General features: G+C 39.4%; 1 protein-coding gene across 7 annotated transcripts in view; it reads left to right on the forward strand.

Moving 5' to 3' along the window:
* Positions 1–23,714, forward strand: part of ANK3 (ankyrin 3) — a 695,467-nt gene that overhangs the window by 655,059 nt on the left and 16,694 nt on the right. For 6 of the 7 annotated variants that reach the window (XM_044296177.1, XM_044296180.1, XM_044296181.1 and 3 more), the window contains 4 exons: positions 3,283–3,364; positions 15,671–15,745; positions 20,936–21,067; positions 21,389–21,535. In XM_044296177.1, the coding sequence (XP_044152112.1) occupies positions 3,283–3,364; positions 15,671–15,745; positions 20,936–21,067; positions 21,389–21,535 (436 nt within the window). Of the gene's footprint in view, positions 1–3,282; positions 3,365–7,598; positions 15,123–15,670; positions 15,746–20,935; positions 21,068–21,388; positions 21,536–23,714 lie in introns of all 7 variants that reach the window. The other variant, XM_044296175.1, reaches the window with a different exon arrangement.

The following is a 23,714-nucleotide window of genomic DNA, read 5'->3' on the forward strand; positions in this document are numbered from 1 at the left end:
ACTTCTATGAGAGTTGTGAGAACAGCCGAGCATGTTTGCATCCTGGGAGTTGTAGTTTCACAGCAGCTGGAGTGCCGAAGGTTGCTGATCCCTGATATAAACTGCACCAGACGTCATCTATAAATAAACTTAAAGTATTTGTGCCAAATTTGCAAGTTATTCCCAATCCACAAATTGGTTGGGGTCCAAGCCGGTCCTGAGAACAGGGGTCCTGTTCCCCTGATCTGATGGAGCGGCAGGTCAGACATGCAGCCTGCCACTCCATTCATTCTCTGTGGGACCGCTGGAGATGGCAGAGTATAGCGCTAGGCTATTTCCGGCTGTCCCATAGAGAATGTATGGCTGTAGGGCACATGCTCGACCTGCCGACACATCAAATTGAGAGATCGGTTGGGGTCCCAGCTGATCCTTAAAAAGGGAGTCCTATTCCCCTGATCTGATGGAGAAGCAGGGTCAGGCATGCAGCCTGCCGCTCCATTTATTCTCTGGGCACTTGCTCCACCTGCCGTTTCCATCAAATCAGGGGATCAAATGGGGTCTCAGCAGGCGGACCCACAGTGATCAGTTTGTCAAACATGGCACAACCCCTTTAAAATGAGACATATATCTATAAATTAGAAGTTAGAGCAGCACCTAATATTTGTTAATTAAGTTTCTTTACCAATATCAACCTTTTTTTTTATTCAGTTTCTATTTATTTTTTTGGCAAAATAGACAACAGGAAGTGGAGCCATATTGATTGTGACCTTTCAATGATGAATTTTACACAGAAGCATGACACATCATATTCAGATGCAAACTTCCATTTGACTTGCTTACTCAATTTTCACCATATAGTATTTTATAGTACATCCAAAGCTACATATTTTCAGACAAGTTAAAGGGGTTTTCCAATTATAACATGTTATCCCCTATTCACATAGTTCATAACTATTAGATTGGTGGAGGTCCGACTGCGTCCCCCACCCATCACAACAAAATGAATGAGCCGCTGGTCAAGCATGCACCATGCCGCCTGATTCAATCTGTACTATGCTAGTATGCAAAGTCACACTCCCAAGTTCCTTTATTGAGGCAATACATACACCTAGCCACGTTTCAGATCAAACATGAGCCTTGCTCCAGTAACTGACGTATTGACATTATATAGCAAACATAGTATGTGTATCACATGACATCATCAATTAATCAAATTAGCATAAACATGTGTACTATAGCAACACATGAACTGTATATAATATCTCCAACATACAATATTCTACTCCACAACCTTACTTTCATATGAAGATTGCTGTATGTACAGACTCTAGTAGAAATCAGTGTAAGGCCTTATGCACACGACCGTATCGTTTTTTTGCGGTCCACATACCGTGGATCCACAAAAAAAGAAGCCGCCCGTGTGCCTTCTGCAATTTGCGGAACGGAATGGGCGGCCCATTGTAGACATGCCTATTCTTGTCCGCAAAACGGACAAGAATAGAACATGCTATATATTTTTTCCGGGGCCTCGGAACGGAGCAATGGATGCGGACAACACACGGAGTGCTATCCGCATCTTTTGCGGCCCCATTGAAGTGAATGGGTCTGCATCCGAGCCGCAAAAACATAACTACGGTCGTGTGAATGCGGCCTAATCTTGTATGAGCTTCACACTCTTCCTTCCATTGAATTGGCTCTCTAAGTGCAACTCAAGAGAGCGAAGAAAACCCACTCCTTAACGTTCTCGCATACACTGGGTTTTGCACTGAATGTACCTAAAGGGGTTTTCAGAGAGTTTTTCTTATCGTGGGTGCTTGGCGAGCAGAGAGAAGGCCACGGCTGTACTGCAAGCACCGCTGCTTCCTCAAACAGCTGATTGACAGGGCTCCCAGGTGTTGGACCCCCACTGATCAGATACTAATGACCTTTCCAGAGGATCATCAGTAACAAAAAAAAAACTCTTGGAAAACCCCTTTAAAATATCTGTTGGCAGAACACTTATATGACTGACAGCTATTTCCCCCCGATCTCCCCTTAAACATTGGCAAAGCATGCATGCTAGACAGAGGAAGACAAGCTGCTGCCATTCACTTCTGACCGCATTAAAGCATCCGTCAAGAGACATCAATACACACTATATTTTGTATGGATCCCACCATCTATCAACATTCCTGTAATGTGTATGGGCAGTTTTAGCCATGGCATCTCACTGCAACTCTGTATTTAGTTTCCTTATGCTCACCTTTATTAATGCTACTATTAAATGCTGACCCTTAAAATCTTTGTATTTTTTATTTTTTTTAACTAATTCAAAATTGTAACTTAGATTTCTATGGATTCTTCGAAATTTCTTAGTTGCCTAAGGCTACTTTCACACTCGCGTTTGGTGCGGATCCGTCTTGTATCTGCACAGACGGATCCGCACCAATAATGCAAACGCTTGTATCCGTTCATAACTGATCCGTTTGCATTATTCATTCATAAAAAAGTCTAAGTCAAAACGGATCCGTCTTGACTTACATTGAAAGTCAATGGGGGACGGATCAGTTTTCAATTGCACCATATTGTGTCAGTGAAAAATGGATCCGTCTCTATAGACTTACATTGTAAGTCAGGACGGATCCGTTTGGCTCTGCATTGTCAGACGGTCACCAAAACGCTGCGAGCTGCGTTTTAGTGACCATCTAAAAAGCGCAACGGAGACCAAATGCAGCCAAAGTGATCCTTATCCATTCAGAATGCATTGGGGCTTAACTGATCCGTTTTGGGCCGCTTGTGAGAGCTCTGAAACGGATCTCACAAGCGGACCCAGAAATGCCAGTGTGAAAGTAGCCTAATCTGTTCCATAACTTTAAGGCATCCCAGAGCTAATGCTAATGATACTGTCTGTTCCCTAGAAACAATATATGCAATTTAACTTAAATAGGTTTTAAACATTTATAGTCAAGTCATACAGTGAAATATACAAAAGTGGTATGATAAAAAATAAAACAGGTATAGTTATTAATACATATGAGTCAAGCCCAAATCGGAAATGTATTATCCTAATTAACTTAACATTCGATAGTTTTTGTTTTATTGTATATGCCGTGTTACATTGTTGAGTGTTTCTGCTAGTAACAATGTTCCAATCTTCAGTAAAGATTCTGACCAATACAACAATGCTGCTTTTTAAATGTGATTTATCTGTTTGGTTACATTCCCCATGATCAAGTATCAAGTCCTAGATGTATGTTAATTTAGCTGGAAGTTACTTCTTTGTATAAAAGGAATTATTTTAATCTATTGCTCATTTTTTCACAGATGGAGAAGGTGGATCGTCGTCAGAACTTTGTGTCTTTAGCCTTGCGTAAGCGATACAGCTATCTGACTGAACCTGGAATGAGTGAGTTTATTAACAGTCTAACAATACTAATCCCTTTAAAAGAAGAGTCTTTCTTTACTGACATGAATTATTCCTGTGTATCCCACAGCTGGGATACAGTTGCAAGTTCCTTATGGATGATGAAAAGGGCAGCCCAAATGTTACTCTAATGTCTTAAGGAGGCAATAATCCATTCCCAGTTTTTGTCAAATATCAGTGTAGATCAAAATCACATGCCTAGAAGCTAACATGTTGCAAGCTGATCAAATTTATATTAATAATAGAATATTATGGTGAAAGATCTGCTGTAGACCAAATGACAATATAGTTCTGTTTGATTATTAGCACCTAAGCCAGAAGCAAACACCCTTTATGCCCCTCCAACATTAACTGATGTGTTCAGGCAGATATACAATGGCCATCAGTCATTCAAGTATTCAAGTATTGGAGGCTAAGAGGTTCCAACAGAGGGGGAATCCTGCATTGAGTCAATCTGAACCCAACAGATCCCGGCATTAAAAGGACTGCACTGGTAATGCTTCACTTATCCAGTGGTGGTACTGCAGTGGAATGGAGCACTTGCTGTCAGATTCCATAGCACATTACAGCTGATCAGTGAAAGTCCTAGCGGCGAGATACCATGTGATCAGCTTATTTTAGGGGGATTGACCACAGCAAAAGCTGCTTAAATGTGTATTTTTAAGAAATGTCTAGCCCTGTGCATTTTTCTCAAAGGAAGCACTGTTCCATGCTGGTAGGAAGGCAGTACTATTCATGCTGGTAGACATATGTGATTTGATAATTGATAGGACAAAAAGCAAATTGATTTAGAGAATTGGTGGATGAAGGCCCATCAAATCCACCCGTGTAAAAACATTCCTTGGTGCAAACAAACTACCAGAGCAGAAAAAAGTAAATTATTTACATAGTTACATAGTTAATATTGTTGAAAAAAGACATAATTCCATCAAGTTCAACCAAGGGATAGGTGGGGACGTGAATCCCAGAAGGAAGTGAGACTCAGATTTCTACACGTTTTCATAAGCATTAATGTCATTTACTTTTATGAATTCATCTAAACCCTTTTTAAAACTGTCCACTGTTCCTGCTGTGACCACGTTCTGAGGAAGTCTATTCCACAGCTTCACAGTTCTTACATTAAAGAAGATTTGACACTTCCGGAGACTGAACTTTTTCTTCTCCAGTCAGAGGCAGTGCCCCTTGTCTTTTCAGCGCATTTTACATTTATATATTTGTATAGGTTAATCATGCCCCCCTTAGACGTCTCTTCTCAAGACTAAATAATTTAAATTCTATTAATCTTTCTTCATAACTTACACCCTCCATGCCCCTTATCAGTTTAGTCGCTCTCCTCTGTACTTTTTCCAGCTGCAGTGCATCCTTTCTATGTACAGGTGCCCAGAACTGAACTGCATATTCCAGATGAGGCCGCACCAACGCTTTGTAAAATTGTAATATTACATCCCTGCCCTGCGAGTCCATGCCTCGTTTAATGAATGACAATATCATGGTGGCCTTAGAAGCAGCTGATTGACATTGTATGCTGTTATTTAATCTACCATCCACAAGGACACCCAAATCCTTCTCTATAAGTGACTCTCCCAGTGTTACATCACCTAGGACATATGAAGCACAGAGATTATTACTACCAAGATGCATAACTTTACATTTGTCCACATTGAACCTTGTTTGCCAAGTTGATGCCCAATAACTCAGAGTGTTCAAGTCAGCTTATAGTATATGGACATCTTCCATAGACTGTACACTTCTAAATAGCTTAGTATCGTCTGCAAAAATCGAAATGGTATTATTAATCTCGTCCTCGATATCATTAATAAATAAATAAAATAATAAAGGGCCCAGGACTGAACCTTGGGGTACACCACTTATAACCCGGGACCATTCTGAATAGGAATCATTGACTACAACTCTCTGGACACAATCCTTCAGCCAGTTTTCAATCCAATTACAAACTATACTTTCCAAGCCTATAGGTCTATAATTACCTGTGAAGGACCTTGATCCTTTTTTGAATATGGGCACCACGTTTGTCTTGCGCCAATCACTTGGCACTGTACCAGTACCTAGAGAATCTTGAAATATTATTGGGACTTCTAAGAAATTAAATTTTTTGGGGGGATGAAAAGACTCCTTTCTCAAGCTTCAGCAAGATTCAGCGTCCAGCAAGTGAGTGCTGGCTTGTTAGCTAACAGACTTGCTAACAGAAAGGAGTTGTTGCACTCCAAAAATCACCATTTCTTGGAGGTCCTAATAAAGAAGTTACTTTCATCTGCTCTGTACGTGTCTTTGCACTAAGGGATGTCTCTACACGAGTGGATTTGAAACTCCTTCACCCACCAGTCTTCTATATGTTTCTTTCCTCCTGAGAGCCAGCCCCCTGTTCAATGAGGACCCAGACAACATCAACAGAACTGACCACTACAACTAAATAGGCTTTCCATTAGTGTGTCTTATGTTGCACAACACAACAAAGTGGGCATTGCCATCTCACTCTCAGTTTGTACATACTTACCCTATGAGTGCTTTTTTTCCTCATTTGGCATTTTAAACACCAAAAAAACAAATTCAGGACTTTTAAACACCAAATCTGGCCTTTTGAACACCAAAAGCAAATTGTTAACTTTAAACTGAACTTTAGTAATGCAAACAGCAGCATAACTTCTTTTTTAGGAGCAGCAACCTAAGGATGGATAGTAATCTCATACCAGATTTTTAGCACAAAGTAGAACCCACTTAGTAGAGCTATACTGCAGAAAGCCACCATTGTGGATCTTGTTCCATTCACAAGTAGGAACAACTTTTCTGCAACTACAGCTGTTGTTGTACCCATGCTGATTGTTTTCAATTCTATGCTGTGCATAAAGCTTTTGTAATCCCACCAACACATGTGAGGATCTTTTACATGAATGCCAGATACACATTTTTCTAATAAATATGCAGGTCAAATCTGGGAAATTTGAAATTCATGGTAGTGCTGCAGTTTATTTTTAGAAAGCTGAAGATGGATGAAGATGTGATATGTCAGTGTACAACAATCAGGATTTTAAAGCAATCCTATGTTGCAAAGCACAACGTTTAGGCTTAAGAGCAAACAGTCCGAAGATTAAAACTGCCTTCACATTTGGAATTTTGTTAAAAAACGTATGGCAGACGTTGGTAATCAAGAACTCTTCTTTTAAAGAAAAATGTGAATGTATATATTGAACTTGTCCAAATCTAGCCTTTTTTCCATTAAAACTTGATTTGATATATTTAGAAGAAGTAAATATTTTGGTAAAAAGTAATACCATATATTCTGAAACTTTGCTGAATATAAAAGGCTGGCATTGGAAACCACTTGTACAAAATAATTAAAAAATGTCATAATCCATTGCTTGTTTTGACATAACATTTCATGCACGCTAAAGTCCAGAAACCATTCTTTAGCTACCCCTGCCTGACCATTATCACAGACTTCACAATTCACTCATCATCCTGACCCAATGGTTTTTTATTTCATGTCATTTTTTTTCTTTGGTTTTATGAAAACAAAAAAGGAAAATCAACAGCATGAAAAAATGCAAGGAAAATACAACTATTGAGAATATTTTGAGAAAACTAGATCTTATTGGCTTTATGATTGTGCAGCTTATAGATAAATTCTGCATGGAAAAACATTTTCGAATGTATCAGATTTCCTCCACATTTTTGCACTGTACTTGCCTGTCACATATTTCAATTTCAAGTCTGCATGAAGGGTTCTGCCTAAATAAAATATTAATCTATATTGTTTTTGACAGTAACGTTTGCATCATGATACAACCAGCACAAATGACAATACTAATTCTGAACACTAACCCTACATGACTATACTGTATTCTACAGGACAAAATTAGCACATCAGAAAGTCAATAGGAAGTTTGAGTAGTGATATGGGTTTTGTTGGCCCTTTTCCACGTGCTGTCTTTTCTGTCTCTTTATTGTTGTTTTGTTCTTGTGTTTGTCCATTGCTTTGTGTTGCTTATAGTGTTGGCTCATTGTACATCCACAAAATCCTTTTTGTTTCTTTTTTTCCACACATTAAAACCATAATCATCATCTTGACTCATAAAAACAGTTGTACTTGCTTTTGAAATAATATAATCTTTACTGACCAATTTTTTTTCTCTGGTCTCTCTGTTTTTTCAATCATTTTTTGTTAATTTTGCATTTAATTTTAATTTATTCATAAAAGAACCCATTGATCGGAATGCAGGAGCACCAAGAACTATCCCTGTTACCTATTCATACAAGCCAGGCTTTCCAACAAGACCATATCAGTCATGGACAGCTGCTCCAATCACAGTGCCTGGGCAGACCAAATCAGGCTTTACCTCACTATCAAGCTCTTCTTCTAATACTCCATCAGCATCCCCATTAAAATCTATTTGGTCTGTCTCCTCTGCCTCACCAATAAAATCTACACTAGGAGCCTCCACTACATCTTCTGTTAAATCCGTTAGTGATGTAGCATCTCCAATCAGATCATTTCGGACAGTTGCTTCACCAATAAAAACTGTTGTCACCCAACCTCCATATACAATTCATAGCTCTACTGGTTCACCAATTCGAGCCTCTACAATTGCAGAACCACCGGCTTTTAAGGGATTATCCTCCACCTCTGTTTTTACTTCCAGAACATCTCCAGTGACCACTGCTGGCTCTCTATTGGAAAGGTCGTCCATTACAATGACCCCTCCAGCATCTCCTAAATCAAACATTAACATGTACTCTTCAAGCCTCCCTTTTAAATCAATCATTACTTCTGCAGGGTCACTTTCATCTTCACCTCTAAAATCTGTGGTTTCTTCCACAGTCTGTACTCCTTCTAAAGTGAACATTGCACCATCTCTCTCTTCACCTTTAAAGATTGGGAATGGGCCAAATGAAGTTGGATTAATGAATGGGTCTGCATCACCACTAAAGTATCCACTCTGTTCCAATTATATCAATGGCTCGGCAGTAAATTTGCAAGACAAGATATCAGCAGTTACAAAATCTGCCACTGCATCAATCAATACAACCATTGATACAGCTGAAAAATGTTACTCCATTCCCACAACAACCCAAATGTCATATTCACCAATTAAGTCTTTCGCATCTACAGCATCAGCTTTTCAGACAATAAGAGCTCCCCCTACTGGTGCAGTCTACACAAACTTTAGGTCTTCATTATCCTCTACTACCTCATCTGTTACATCTTCAACATTAACTGTACCAGTGTATTCTGTGGTAAATGTGCTTTCAGAACCAACCTTAAAGAAGCTGACAGAATCTGCATCCTTGACAAAATCTGCAGCTGCCCTGCTGTCGACATCAAAAAATGTATCAACTGAAGCTAATCAGTTCAGTCGAATTTCTTCACCTCTTAAGACATCCTTGTTTCTCTCCCCTGCTGCCCTCAAATTATCTACAACCTCTTCATTATCTTCCAGTCAGGAGATTCTGAAAGATGTTGCAGATATGAAAGAAGACTTAATAAGAATGACAGCAATCCTACAAACTGATACTACTGAAGACAAACCATTCCATTCTGAGTTAGCTAAAGAAGTCAAAATTGAAGATGAGGAGCCATTTAAAATAGTTGAGAAAGTAAAAGAGGACTTGGTAAAAGTCAGTGAAATTTTAAAAAAAGATGTCTTCTTAGAAAAAAGGACATCTTCCTGTGACCAGGGGCAATCACCAGAAGATGATTGGGTAGAATTTAGTAGAGAGGAAATTGAAGAAGCTAGAGAAGGTGCTAGCATAAGTCTGCCATTACACCCACTAGAAAAAGTAGATTTGAAATCTAGAACTTTATCAGAAAAAGACTATCATTTAACAAAAGTAATTGATTACTTAACAAATGACATTGGTGGGAGTACATTTTCAACTCTTAAATACAAGTATGATGATGGGAAAAAAGAAGGAGAAGAGAAACAAAAAAGGGTTCTGAAACCAGGTATAGCTCTGCAGGATTATAAACTTAAAATGCCACCATCATCAATGAGATCGTCAGCATCAGAAAAAGAGTTGTGCAAAATTGCAGACTCTGTATTTGGAACAGACATGATTTTAGAATCTCCAGATGATTTTTCACAACATGAGCAAGATAAAAGCCCTTTATCTGATAGTGGATTTGAAACAAGAAGTGAAAAAACCCCATCGGCTCCACAGAGTGCAGAAAGCACTGGTCCCAAGCCACTTTTTCATGATGTACCTATTCCACCAGTTATTACAGAAACAAGAACAGAAGTAGTTCATGTTATAAGGAGCTATGAGCCATCAACTGGGGAGGTTGGAGAAGCTGACAAAATTGAACCACCACAGTTAAAACACAATAAAACATTCATGGAGTTAGAACAAAATCAATCTGGACCTTTAAAAGTCAAAAGTAAGGGGTTTCAGCTGAAAACCGGGATGGATGAAGATGACCATGCAGGGATTCTGGGGAAGGGAGTACGAGTAAAAGAAGAAACTCATATAACAACTACTACAAGAATGGTGTATCATCCTCCTCAATCTGCTGAAAAGTCAGAAAGAATTGAGGAAACCATGTCTGTTCATGACATAATGAAAGCTTTTCAGTCAGGCCGTGATCCATCTAAAGAGCTGGCAGGCCTCTTTGAACATAAAACAGTAGCTTCAGATGTTCAGAAGCCTGCTGACACTTCACAACATGCTGAAAGGGACATCAAAATGAAACCAAAACTGGAGCGCATAATTGAGGTCCATATTGAAAAAGGTAACCAAGCTGAGCCTACAGAAGTCATTATTAGAGAAACCAAAAAACACCCAGAGAAGGAAATGTATGTTTATCAAAGGGATTTAAGTCAGGGAGATTTTAACATCAAAGATATGGTAACAGAAAGAAATAAAATGTTTCCATGTTCAGATGAACAGGGACAGGGAGAAGAAGAGGAGTTGACTGCTGAGGAGTCTTTACCATCTTATTTGGAGTCCTCAAGAGTAAACACACCAGTTTCACAAGAAGAAGATAGTCGTCCAAGTTCTGCCCAACTTATATCAGATGACTCATATAAAACACTCAAGTTACTGAGTCAGCATTCAGTAGAATATCATGATGATGAGTTATCAGAACTACGAGGGGAATCATACCGATTTGCTGAGAAAATGCTCCTTTCTGAGAAACTAGATGACGCACAGGAGTCTTTGACGGACCATGCTTTACTTCTTGGATCTGACTTTCATCTACCTGAAAAACAATGCAGAGAAAAAACAATCACTACTCCTAAAAAGGAAATTCTTTCCAAAATATATAAGGATGTAGCCGAAAATGGTTTAGGTAAAATGTGCAGTGATGACTCTGTTGATAAAGTGACAGTAATACATTATGCTGGAGATCCTAAAAGCCCTAAACATGCAATGTGGATGCGATTTACAGAGGATAGGCTAGATAGAGGTAGAGAAAAGTTATTGTATGAAGATAGGGTGGATAGGACAGTTAAAGAAGCAGAAGAAAAACTGACTGAAGTGTCACAGTTTTTTCGGGACAAAACAGAAAAGCTAAATGACGAGCTACAGTCACCAGAGAAGAAGCCAAACAAAAAGACCGGTAAAGCTTATAATTCAGGCCACCATTCTATTAACAGTAGTCCAGAAAAACTAAAGGTTACAGATTTCAGGACTTCCAGTGAAGACTGGACTAAAATGCACCAATTTTTGCAAGATGGAAAGTATTCCACCTTAGCTGATGACCGAAAAGCAACAAGTTTGCCTTGTAGTCCTGAGAAAAGGATGTTTGACCACAAGGCAGACAGTCAACAATCAGGCTCACAATCTGGCTTTCAACTAAAACAGTCAAAACTTAGCTCTATTAAATTAAAATTTGAGCAAAGTATAAATCCCCAAAACAAGGACAATAGCCAGGATGAAAAAAAACATGAGACCCCATCAAAGATTCCGGTTAAGAAAACACAGGACAGTCGGCTTCCATTTTTTCAGTTTCATTCAAAAGATAAACCACAAAAGACCATTGAGGAAATGAATGGAGAGCTGCCCTTGCTGACGGAGTCAATTTCAGAAGCCATCAATGAAGAATGTTTAAAATTTAAAGAAAAGATTAAAAATAGTAGTGGATTTTTAGATCACAAAGCTGATAAATTAATTGGAGGACTAATGGATCAGTTTCCACAGCAGTCAGTGACCAAAGTATCTGGCACTAAAGACTCCCCTGAAAATAAAACTTATAGAACATGGGAGACATCTGGTACACTTAATCAAAATACACAGAAGGAAAAACTGACACACGTGTTCATACAGGACAAAGGAGCAGAAATTAATGGATCCCATCACTCAAGCTCTGAAACTGATAAAGACAAACTGTTGCCCAAATTTGTATCTTGTACAGCTGATACAAATGAAAGTGTTAAGTCTCCTTCAAAAAAACTTTTGTACACAGAACTTGCTCGAAAGGATGTAGGAAATATCAGTGATGAAAAATATGAGAACAAGAAGGAAGGGCCAAATGTATCACACATCCCTGTCCGAGTCTCTGAAGAAAAGAGAGTGTTGCATAGTGCAGACAGGCCTAATAGCCATTCAAAGCTAGAAAACAACATTAATAGAACATCTTCACTACCTATAAACAAGCAGATACAGCCTGATATACTACATTCCACACTTGTTGCTGAGGAAAGTAACAGGCGTACAGATAAGGCCCAAGTTTACCTGGGGTTGTCGCCTTCTACTGAAGATAACGAGATATCCCCTGTTAAGTCCCCAGATTCTTTAGAAATGAGTCCCGTCAGGGAAGACTTAGCCAATATTCATGCCTCTATGCCAGCAGGGTACCACAGAAATTCAACAGGAAACACTGAGGTGTTAAAGGAAATAAAAACATTACCCGTTTATGTTAGCATTGTACAAGTAGGAAAACAATATGAGAAAGAAGTACAACAAGGAGTTAAAATGGTAGCTAACCATGAGAGTAGGGCAGTTCAAGAAGGAAGAGGAACCCTCTTTAGTATTAAACCACAGAAACAACCCTCATCTCCTCAGGGCAGCCCAGAGGATGATACCCTAGAACAAGTGTCATTTATAGATAGCTCAGGGAAAAGTCCTTTAACTCCAGAAACACCCAGTTCAGAGGAAGTTAGCTATGAATTTAATTCTAAAACCCCTGATTCACTAATGCCATATATACCAGGAAAACCTAGCCCTATTCCAGAAGTCTCAGAAGAGTCAGAGGAGGAAGAATTAGTCAAACTTCCATCAATTAAGCAGAGCATTCCAGATGCTATAAATTCTGATATAGCAAAGCCAGTTAACATTAGCAAAGACTTAAACAAAAGATCAAAAGACAACAGAGTTGCATATATTGAGTTTCCACCTCCACCACCTTTAGATTCTGAGCACAGTGACTCTAGTAAAAAAAATACGGAAAATTCAACAGACAGTGAAATGGAACTAACTGAAGTTAATCTGCAAGATGACCATGACAAGTTGCTCTCAGCTGAGCCAGTCATACGGGTACTGCCACCATCTCCTGTTCCCCCTGAATTAGATATCAGTGATTCAAGTGATGACGAATCGGTTCTTCACCCCTTTGCTGTTAAAAAGTATACATTTAAAATTAAAGATGAAGAGATAAAAGAATGTACAAAAATAAATTCTTCTGTGAAGTCTAGTACTTCAAAACAACCTCAAGAGTCAGATATGGGCTTAAATGCACCATCTAATGACCTTGAACAAAATGGTAATAACGACCAATCTGTCACAGAGTGCTCCATAGCAACCACTGCAGAATTTTCACATGATACTGATGCCACAGAGATTGATTCTCTAGATGGCTATGACCTGCAAGATGAAGATGATGGTTTGACAGAAAGTGATACTAAACATGGACCAAGTCAAGATGTGGAAGTTAGAAAGGAACCATGGACAAAAGAAGGAATGCTGAAACACAGCGACCGTAGTTTTAGTCAAAGTAAACTTGAAGTTATTGAAGAAGAAGAAAAAGTAGTAATTGAGGAGTATAAGCCATGTAGAAAAATATCTGATGATGAAAAGAAAACTGAATCTGGTGACAAGAAACAAGGAGCACTATTTTTTACTTTGGAAGGAAGGCATCCAGAAAGACAAGTGTTTCCAGACACATATTTTAGTTATAAAGTGGATGAAGAGTTTGCAACACCTTTTAAAACGGTAGCTACAAAGAGCCTTGACTTTGATCCATGGTCTAGTAAAGCAGGAGATGATGATGTATTTGAACCCAAATCCAAAGATGAGGAACCAAAGCCTTTTAGTCTGGCTGTAGAAGATCGATCTCAAGCAACTACACCTGATACAACTCCAGCCAGAACTCCTACAGATGAAAGTACTCCAACTAGTGAGCCCAACCCCTTCCCATTTCATGAAGGGAAGATGTTTGAGATGACTCGCAGTGGTGCTATTGACATGAGCAAGAGGGATTTTGTTGAAGAAAGACTTCAATTTTTTCAGATTGGTGAGCATAATTCTGAAGGGAAGTCAGGGGTCAAGGGGGATGGGGACAAAATTATTGCCATCACACTTCCACAGTCAGGGGACATCTTGATAGAACCCATCCTAGAAAAAAAAGTAGAGACATCTACAGTTGAACATGCTACCATCATCCAGGGAAGTGGAGATCGTCTTGAAGGAACACATGGTAATAATTCACTGGAAAAACCAGCTACTACTACCAATTGTAAAGTTGATCCTAAATTGCGTATGCCTATAAAGATGGGCATATCGGCCTCAACAATGACCACGAAGAAAGATGGCATGGGAGAAGTGACAGATAAAATAGAGGCTGTGCCAGATTCCCATAATTTAGATAATGAGAGCAAGACTATTTTCACAAACATAACAACCAGTGAGACAATTATTAGGCACATAGAAATCCATGATTTTCCAGCAGAAAATTATAACAACAACAATAACTTGGATTCATTAGCTTTAAATGTAAATAATAACACAATTAATTTGGTTCTTAGTGAAGAATGTGAATCCAAGCCTTTGAATAAACTAACTAAAACAAAAGTAAATATAGATAATGATCTAGGGACATCCAATGAAAACATTAATAGGGATAAGAAGAAACCCCAAAGAAATGAGCAGAAGTTGGCAGATCCAGCAGGGAATAGGCCAAGGTCTAAACTACCAGTCAAAGCCATATCAGTAAGGCCAGTTAATGATCGAATAAGCAATACAAACACATCAGGTGTTAAAAGAAGTTTGCCTAGTAAGGTTGAAAAAGAAACAAGGCAGGGAAACATTTCAAATACAGAAATAAGGTCTAAAATACCAATTAAAAATGTAAATAGAGTCAACCCACCTATACAAAGAAAAGTTGCACCAAAACCTAGACAGACACACATAGAGAAGGAGTCAAGCAAACCAGCTCCTTCAAAATTACCAGTAAAGGTAAGATCTTTGCCCACTGCCACGTCAGCAGCCAAAATAAAGAAACATGAGTTCAGTGAGGTTTGTAAACATTCTATTGAATATTTTAAGGGAATTAGTGGTGAGACATTAAAGCTTGTGGATCGCTTTTCTGACGAAGAAAAAAAGATGCAGCCTGAAATCTCTGATGATGAAGACAGTACATCACGAAATACATCACTATCTGAAGCCACCCAAGTGTCCCAGCCTTCGTTAACATCGAGGTCTGCTAAAGAAATGAAAGCAGACACAACAACTTTAAAATCAAAGATTGAAAAGACCGACAGTGAGAGAAGGAGCAGTAGAAGGACTGGTGAGAATAAAGGCAGTCAGGTTTCTGGAGCTGTAATAGCTCACATCGTGGAAATCCAGCCTAGTTTGTAAACCTCTTGACTTGTTGACCTTAGTGCATGACCTGTCGTGATTGCTTGTGGAGTGACCTATGTTAGTTTCCATTCTTTCATTGTCATCTGTGTCTGTGTCTTACACTACTCGTTCTTAATTTTTTCAAAAGATACACTTGAGTTAGTTAGAAAAGCATGCCCGTAGTTCAAAGAAATCACACTTTACCCATGGATCGAACATAAAAACTGCCTCTACAAGGCCAACACCATCCAGCACTGAAACTCACCTCTTGTACACTGAAGCAGCATGCTTACTTCCATTTAATAACCGTACTCACAGAGCTAAACTTGTACTCTCCAAACACATAACCAGTACAAGCTGTAGTAGTCCAATATTTCTAGATCACAGATCCCACACTTTTTATTGTGTAGAGTAGTTTCAGTAGACAGTCTCAAAATTCCAGCACATATTTGTAAAAAAAACAAAATGTTATAATTTGTCTTTTATAACTTGCAGGTCCTCAGAGTCCATGTGAGCGGACGGACATAAGGATGGCCATAGTCGCTGATCATTTGGGACTTAGTTGGACAGGTACAAAAATGCTTTAATGTTATCCATTCCATATAGTAACATAGTACATAAGGCTGAAAAAAGACATTTGTCCATCCAGTTCGGCCTGTTATCCTGCAAGTTGATCCAGAGGAAGGCAAAAAAAAAAAACTGTGAGGTAGAAGCCAATTTTCCTCACTTTAGGGGAATAAAAAATTCCTTCCCGACTCCAATCAGACAATCAGAATAACTCCCTGGATCAACGATCTCTCTCTAGTAGCTATAGCCTGTAATATTATTACACATCAGAAATATATCCAGGCCCCTCTTGAATTCCTTTATTGTACTCACCATCACCACCTCCTCAGGCAGAGAGTTCCATAGTCTCACTGCTCTTACCGTAAAGAATCCTCTTCTATGTTTGTGTACAAACTTTCTTTCCTCCAGACGCAGAGGATGTCCCCTCGTCACAGTCACAGTCCTGGGAATGAATAGATGATGGGATAGATCTCTGTACTGTCCCCTGATATATTTATACATATTAATTAGATCTCCTCTCAGTTGTCTTTTTTCTAAAGTAAATAACCCTAATTTTGATAATCTTTCAGGGTACTGTAGTTGCCCCATTCCAGTTATTACTTTAGTTGCCCTCCTCTGGACCCTCTCCAGCTCTGCTATGTCTACTTTGTTCACTGGAGCCCAGAACTGTACACAGTACTCCATGTGTGGTCTGACTAATGATTTGTAAAGTGGTAGGACTTAGCTTGGCAGCTTAGTTTGCTGTTTATTAAAATTCCTAGATCCTTTTCCATGTCAGTGTTACCGAGTGTTTTACCATTTAATATGTACGGGTGACTTGCATTATTCCTTCCCATGTCCATAACTTTACATTTGTCAGTGTTAAACCTCATCTGCCACTTATCTGCCCAAGCCTCCAATCTATCCAGATCCCTCTGTAGTAGTATACTGTCCTCTTCAGTGTTAATTACTTTACACAGTTTAGTGTCATCTGCGAAAATTTATATTTTACTGTGCAAGCCTTCTACAAGATCATTAATAAAAATATTGAAGAGAATAGGGCCCAATACTGACCCCTGAGGTACTCCACTAGTGACAGTGACCCAATCTGAGTGTGTACCATTAATAACCACCCTCTGTTTTCTATCATTGAGCCAGTCACTTACCCACATACAGACGTTTTCTCCCAGTCCGAGCATTCTCATTTTATATACTAACCTTTTATGTGGTACAGTGTCAAATGCTTTGGAGAAGTCCAGATATACGACATCCATTGATTCGCCGCTGTCAAGTCTAGAACTTACCTCCTCATAGAAACTGATTAAATTAGTTTGACATGACCGATCCCTCACGAAGCCATGTTGATATGGCATTATTTGCTTATTTCCGTTAAGATGCTCTAACATAGCATCTCTCAGAAAACCTTCAAACAGTTTACCCAACAGATGTTAAACTTACCGGCCTATAGTTTCCAGGCTCTGTTTTTGGACCCTTTTTGAATATTGGCACCACATTTGCCATGCGCCAATCCTGTGGGACATTCCCTGTCAATATAGAATCTGCAAATATCAGAAATAAGGGTCTGGCTATGACATTAGTTAATTCCCTTTAGATACGGGGGTGTATGCCATCCGGTCCTGGCGATTTGTCTATTTTAATTTTTTCAAGTCGCTGTTGTACTTCTTCCTGGGTCAGACAGGGCACTTTTAATGGGGAATTTATTTCAACATTCAGCATTTCATCTGACAGTTTATTTTCCTCAGTGAATACATTGGAGAAAAGTTTCTGCAAAGTTTGTTGAAAATATTCTGTAGCATTCAAAATTTCGAAAATTGATTTGCTTTTTCTATTGTTTTTTACATGAACATGCTTGACACTTTACAATGAACCCTTACATAAAATACTCTTAAGTTATGTCATTGGTGTAGAGACCTTTACTTATTGTTTCCCATTAAAATATGTAACAATTGGGTCGTTTAAAATGTTACCACAATATTGATAGAAGTTTTTATCTTTTTTTTCTACATTTCTTATGTTTTTGAAAATAGAAATAGCCTGTTGTGTTTTAGCTTTGTCCAATACTTTACACTGGTTACATAAATTGAATAAATCTATTATATGAAATAAAAAAATATATTTAGTAATGGGTGAAATACAAGGGGGGGGGGGGGATAAATACTTTCTAACAATGCTTTATTTTATTTATGTATTTTTTAATTAAAGAGGTTGTCCAGTCCCCAAATCCAAATTCTTTTTATGTGCTCCTAACACCTTGCATATATACACCCCCAATTCCTGGTTTTCATGTCTATGCTTTCTTTCCATCGGTCTGGGCATCAGACTATCCTGGCAGATCTGTTTACTTGCCTAGTTTCCTGTTTTGTTAAATAGGTAACTTTATTGATAAAGCCGGGCTGCACTGAGTGATAAGTCACAGGTTGCCCCCCCCCCTATTCAGTTTGCAGGAGCTACTCCCACTAAATGTAGCCATAGAACAAGTGCTATTCTGGTCCTCAAAATGCAGACCTCAAACCCATAGAAGTCAATGGCTTTGCAAAAAAATGCAGATCGCACACAGACAGTACAGTTATTTAGCGGATCCTCGACTTGCAGACTGCATGAGGCCTAATCTTATCTTTTTTAGTCCTGCATGCTGCATTGTTTATCTTGGTAATACGACCATGATCATCCCAGGGAACGTGGTCTGTGTGTAGGCCGCATCTCCCAGGCCAACCACACTCTCCTGACCCGAACTGACTGTATGACAATAATGTATGATACAGCCAGTCTCTATGAAAAATAAAATTGATTCCAGCTCACTAATAGTCACACGTGCAGCGGAGCAGCCTGGCTAACTTTATAGTAGCAACAGATGAGAAATTTCCAGCACATGGTTGAATTGAAATCTTGCATAGTCTTTATTTCATATCCATCGGGTACATACAGTGCAGTAGACAGAACTCCCGTCAGACAGGAGGTGTTGGGAGACTGGCCACCGCACTGTATGTACCTGATGGATATGAAATAAAGACCATGCAAGAGTTCAATTCAACCACGTGCTGAAAATTTCTCATCTTTTACAGCCAGTCTCTATCCGATCGAGGTATGTACACACGATGATGTGAGTACACGACAATCGCCTTGTGGTCAGATACAGACTGGTTGTATCATATATTATTATCATACAGTCAGATCGGGTCAGGGAAGGCAGGGTCAGGCAGGAAAATGTGTCCGACACATGGACGGGGACATGGATTCCTGGGCCGATCACATTCATTTGCATGAGCCCTATGACTGAGCCCCCATAACAGTGTCATCTACAGCACCCCCATAACCATGACATCCACAGCACCCTCATAACAATGACATTCACAGTTGCCCCAGTGCCACACACAGTGACCACAAATGCCATCCACAGTGCCCCCAAATGCCATGCATAGTGCCCCTAGTGCAGTCCACAGTGCCCCCAAATGCCATCCAGTGCCCCATTGCCATCCAAAGTGCCCCCAAATACCATCCACAGTTGTCATCAACCCCTTTAGAAGTAAGCACAAACCATTTACAAATCAATAAATCAATACTTTTTGGAAAACAATCATGCTGCAACATGCAAACACCGCTACCTCCTTATAGTGTCTGTAGCATACAGTGGAACCTTATGGGTCCATGAATTTTTATTTCTACATTACTGCTACATACTACCATTTGTATGACACATGGTGCACACAGATAAAGGGGGTGTACCGTACCTAAGTATGCATTACAGAGGAATAGCTTAAAAATAAATTATTTTACACTTGCATACAGTACTTGTGCTTAAGACACAAGACTTTTCAGCATTTTTTGATTTACTGAGTACTACTGCCGTTCATCCTGCCTGATTATTTTATGCTTAAAAGGCATCTTTCAGCAGATCTGTACCCATGAATCTGACTGACCTGTTGAATGTGGGCTTAGCAGCTGAAGGTATCTGTGTTGGTGCCATGTTCATCTGTGCCCGCATTTCTGAGAAAAATGCAGTCTTAATATATGCAAATGAGCCTCTAGGAGCAACAGGGGCGTTGCCATTACACCTAGAGGCTCTGCTCTCTCTGCAACTGCCACACCCTCTGCACTTTAATTGACAGGACCAGGCATGATCATAATTATACTGCCTTGCCCTGTCAATCAAAGGGTAGAGGATGCGGCACCTGCAGAGAGAGCTGAACCTCTAGGTGTAATGGCAATGCTCTTGTTGCTTCTAGATGCTCATTTGCATATATTAAAACTCAATTTTTGTCAACAATGTGGACACATATGAACATGGGACCAACACAGATGCCTTCAGCTGCCAAGCGTTCATGTAACAGGTCAGCCAGTGTCATAGCTAGAAATCTGCTGACAGATGGTCTTTGAACCAGTCTTTGCAAAAATAGTAATAGAGAAGAGGATGGATCCTTTTTGTCACTGTCAACAGAGAAAGCTGTAGTTTACAAACTTTTTTTTATGTCAATTAAAGCACATTTTGGCTAGGACCGGGTCTTTCCTCTATGTTTTCAATTGAGGAAAGACCCCCATACAGATCTGAAACGTGTTTTAGTTAACACAAAAACTGAAAAGACAGATTTTACACTGTAAAAAATGTCCCTACATGTCTCCCATATGTCCGTGCCCCTCACACTGAATATACTTACCTGGCTCCCTGGTCCCCTGGTCCCCTCCCTGCACCGCCACTGGGGGGGGGGGGGGGGTGGCAGTCAATGGCAGACGGGGACGAGCCTCCCTAACGTTGCCCGCAATGCTAGGGAGGCTCGTCCCTATCACAGTCTGCCAGCAGCGGCGGTGCGGGGACCAGAAGCAGCGCAGGGAGCGGGGAGCCATGTAAGTATATTCAGTGTAAGGGGCCCAGGCCTATGGGGGACATTTTTTAGTCTTGGATAACCCCTTTGATGACAGTGCTGAGATGGATTGATTTTTTTTCCTCTTTTAGTTTTGATATGGAGGCATATACTGTAGGACATAAAAAAAGAAAAAATCATGGTATTGTGCCTAGAGGTTCCCAATTTTGGAGAGTGTATGATATTAGACTAGGACTGACCTTCAATACCAGAAACATCCCACAGGAAAAGTGGCGCTGTTTTTGGAGATTAACTAATCTGATCTCATACAACTCTTTCTACTTGCAATATTTTAGATCAATATCTTACATTTTTAAAATGTTCATTTTTTTTTCAGAACTTGCAAGAGAACTGAATTTTTCAGTGGATGAAATTAATCAAATTCGTGTTGAAAATCCTAATTCGCTGACTACACAAAGCTTTATGCTGTTGAAGAAATGGGTTATCAGAGAAGGCAAAAATGCAACAAGTGAGTACTCTAAGTCTAACGAAGAAGGTTTATAAATTGAAGCCTATCATTGGCTACATAGACATCGATGTAATAACCAGTATCTTCATATTTCTTGTGCTGTTTAAGTTACTTTTAGTGTGTTGATGCGTGATCTTCAAGCTACTGTTGATCACCTGTAATTCTTGCTATATCTATATGCACATATGGACACAGATGTTAATGTAATCAATTCAATAAAATGTATGCAGGAAATATAAATGCTTTTGCAACCGTTTTTTGTGTACTGCTCCAACGCATCTGAAAGACTAATGTTTGATGTTTTTTTTTTTTTTTTTTTAGCTGATTCCTTAACCAATGTCCTGACAAAAATCAACCGAATAGATATTGTGACATTGCTGGAGGGTCCAATTTTTGACTATGGGAACATTAGTGGCACTAGAAGCTTTTCAGATGACAACAATGTGTTTAATGACCCTTCTATTGATGGTAAAATATTGTATAAATTGGAATGGAGAAAACTTGATACTTTTCAACAAATGTTGTCCATTATTATTGCATAACATTCCAGTGGTCACATTTAGAGATGAGCGAATTTTTCAAAAGTTCGATTCAGCGAATTCGCTGAATGTCACAGAAAAAATTTGCTTTGTGACAAATTACTTCGTCACAAAGCGCATTTTTTTTGTAAGTAGTGGGTGCAATGACAGGGAGCTGCAATAGCGCCGCCCCCGTCATTGTACCCCTTAGATGGCGCGTTCATACATGATCGCGTCATCTGAGTGTAAAAACAGTGTGAAATTAATTTAAAAAATTTATGTTAATCTTACCGCATCCATTTGCTTGTGACGGGCCAGCCATTCTGCTTGACGAACTGGCGTGAAATCTCACACGACGGGAGATTACGCCATCATGCCGGCAGGGGATTTCGGCCGAGTTCTTCAATCAAGATGTTGCCTGGCGGCCCATCGCGAGCAAATGGAGGAGGTAATAATGAATTTTTTTTGTTTTTTATACTATTTCAGGTTAAATCGATTCGCTTACACGAAGCACGAGGAAATTCGGCTTTAAGGCGAATCGAATTTATCCTAAAATTTGGATCGAATTCCACTCACATTCTTTCTGCCGATAAAAAAAATTCTTCTATAACTAATCATTCCTGTTAAGTATAGTTTTAAAATGTTAATGCATGGGAGCAAAAATATATGTATGAGTTAGAAGAATTTAAAACCTACAATTCCTATTGATTCAAGCAAATTTCCAAAATTCTGCTTGATAGCTGAATCGAATACAAAAGAATACCAATGTTATAATTAACAATATTATACCCAACTGACAGAAAAGTAAAAAACACCCAAGAAAATAACACTAGACAGTAAGAAATGCGGGAGACGATGCACCACATAAATGTTATAATCAAATCCTAAATTATATGGGTAGACCACAATTCATACAAAAGAAAGCTTTAAATCAGAAACTTCTATAAATTATAGCAAAAATCTACACCAACCCATATCTAGGACAGATTTGTTTTTCTGCAGCTCAAACTACCAGAAGATGGACCGAATTTATTAAGAGTCCTGGTATATGAAATATCTTAAAATGATTTTCTGGGACTAAGATATAGATGGCCTACTGCAGCCATGAATAAACCATGTATGGAACCAGGACACTTCAGCTTCCATTCACTTGAATAGAAGCTGAGCTGCAGTACCCAAGAACGACCACTACAGAGTGTACAGAAATGTGGTTTCCTGGCTCCATACACTGTTTTCTTCCTGGAACCATAGCTGCAGGTAACAGCTGATCAGTGGGGGTGCTGAGTATCGGGGCCCCCATTGATTTGATATTCCCCAAATGTAATAAATACCCCCAATAGAGTAAAAAGTGTTTTCCAGGCGCCTCATATTAATGACCTATCCTCTGGATAGGTCATTAGAATCCAATCAGGGACGGTCCAACACCTTACACCCTCATGATCAGTCGTTCCCTGCAGCCTCTGGCGCTGAAACTAGAACTTTGAATGGAACAGAAAGCACAGCTCCAATTAAAGTGTAGTGGTCGTGCTGGGTACTGCAGATCAGCTGCCACTGAAGTGAATGGGGGCAAAGTTGCAGTAAGTTGGCACAGCCACTACACTTTGAATGAAGCTGTACTTTTTGTTCCTTTCAAAGCGCTAGTTCCAACACCAATGGCTGCAGGAAACAACTGATCGTGGGGGTGCAGGGTGTTGGTCCCTCATCGATTGAATATTAATGAGCATATATTATCAATATCAGGAGCCTGAAAGACTGCTTTAAAGAGGACCTTTCACCACTCCTGACATGCTTATTTTAATTGCTACATGCGTTCCCCATGTAATAACAGTTCTAAAGCATCTATTCTTATGACTATGTTCTGCCATTCCTTTATTATTTCTACTAGAAGTTATGAATTGCTATTAGCCTTCAGTAAGGGTACAGAGGGGAGGTAACCAGTTGGGGAGTGTACCTGCACAGACTCACTCTATCCAATCAGTGCTGTCATTTTCAATCTGTGCAGGTACACACCCCAACTGGTTACCTCCCCTCTGTACCCTTACTGAAGGCTAATAGCAATTCATAACTTCTAGTAGAAATAATAAAGGAATGGCACAACATAGAGTCATAGGAATAGATGCTCCAGAATT

Source organism: Bufo gargarizans, chromosome 6, assembly GCF_014858855.1.
Source record: "Bufo gargarizans isolate SCDJY-AF-19 chromosome 6, ASM1485885v1, whole genome shotgun sequence".
NCBI classification, from domain to species: Eukaryota; Metazoa; Chordata; class Amphibia; order Anura; family Bufonidae; genus Bufo; species Bufo gargarizans.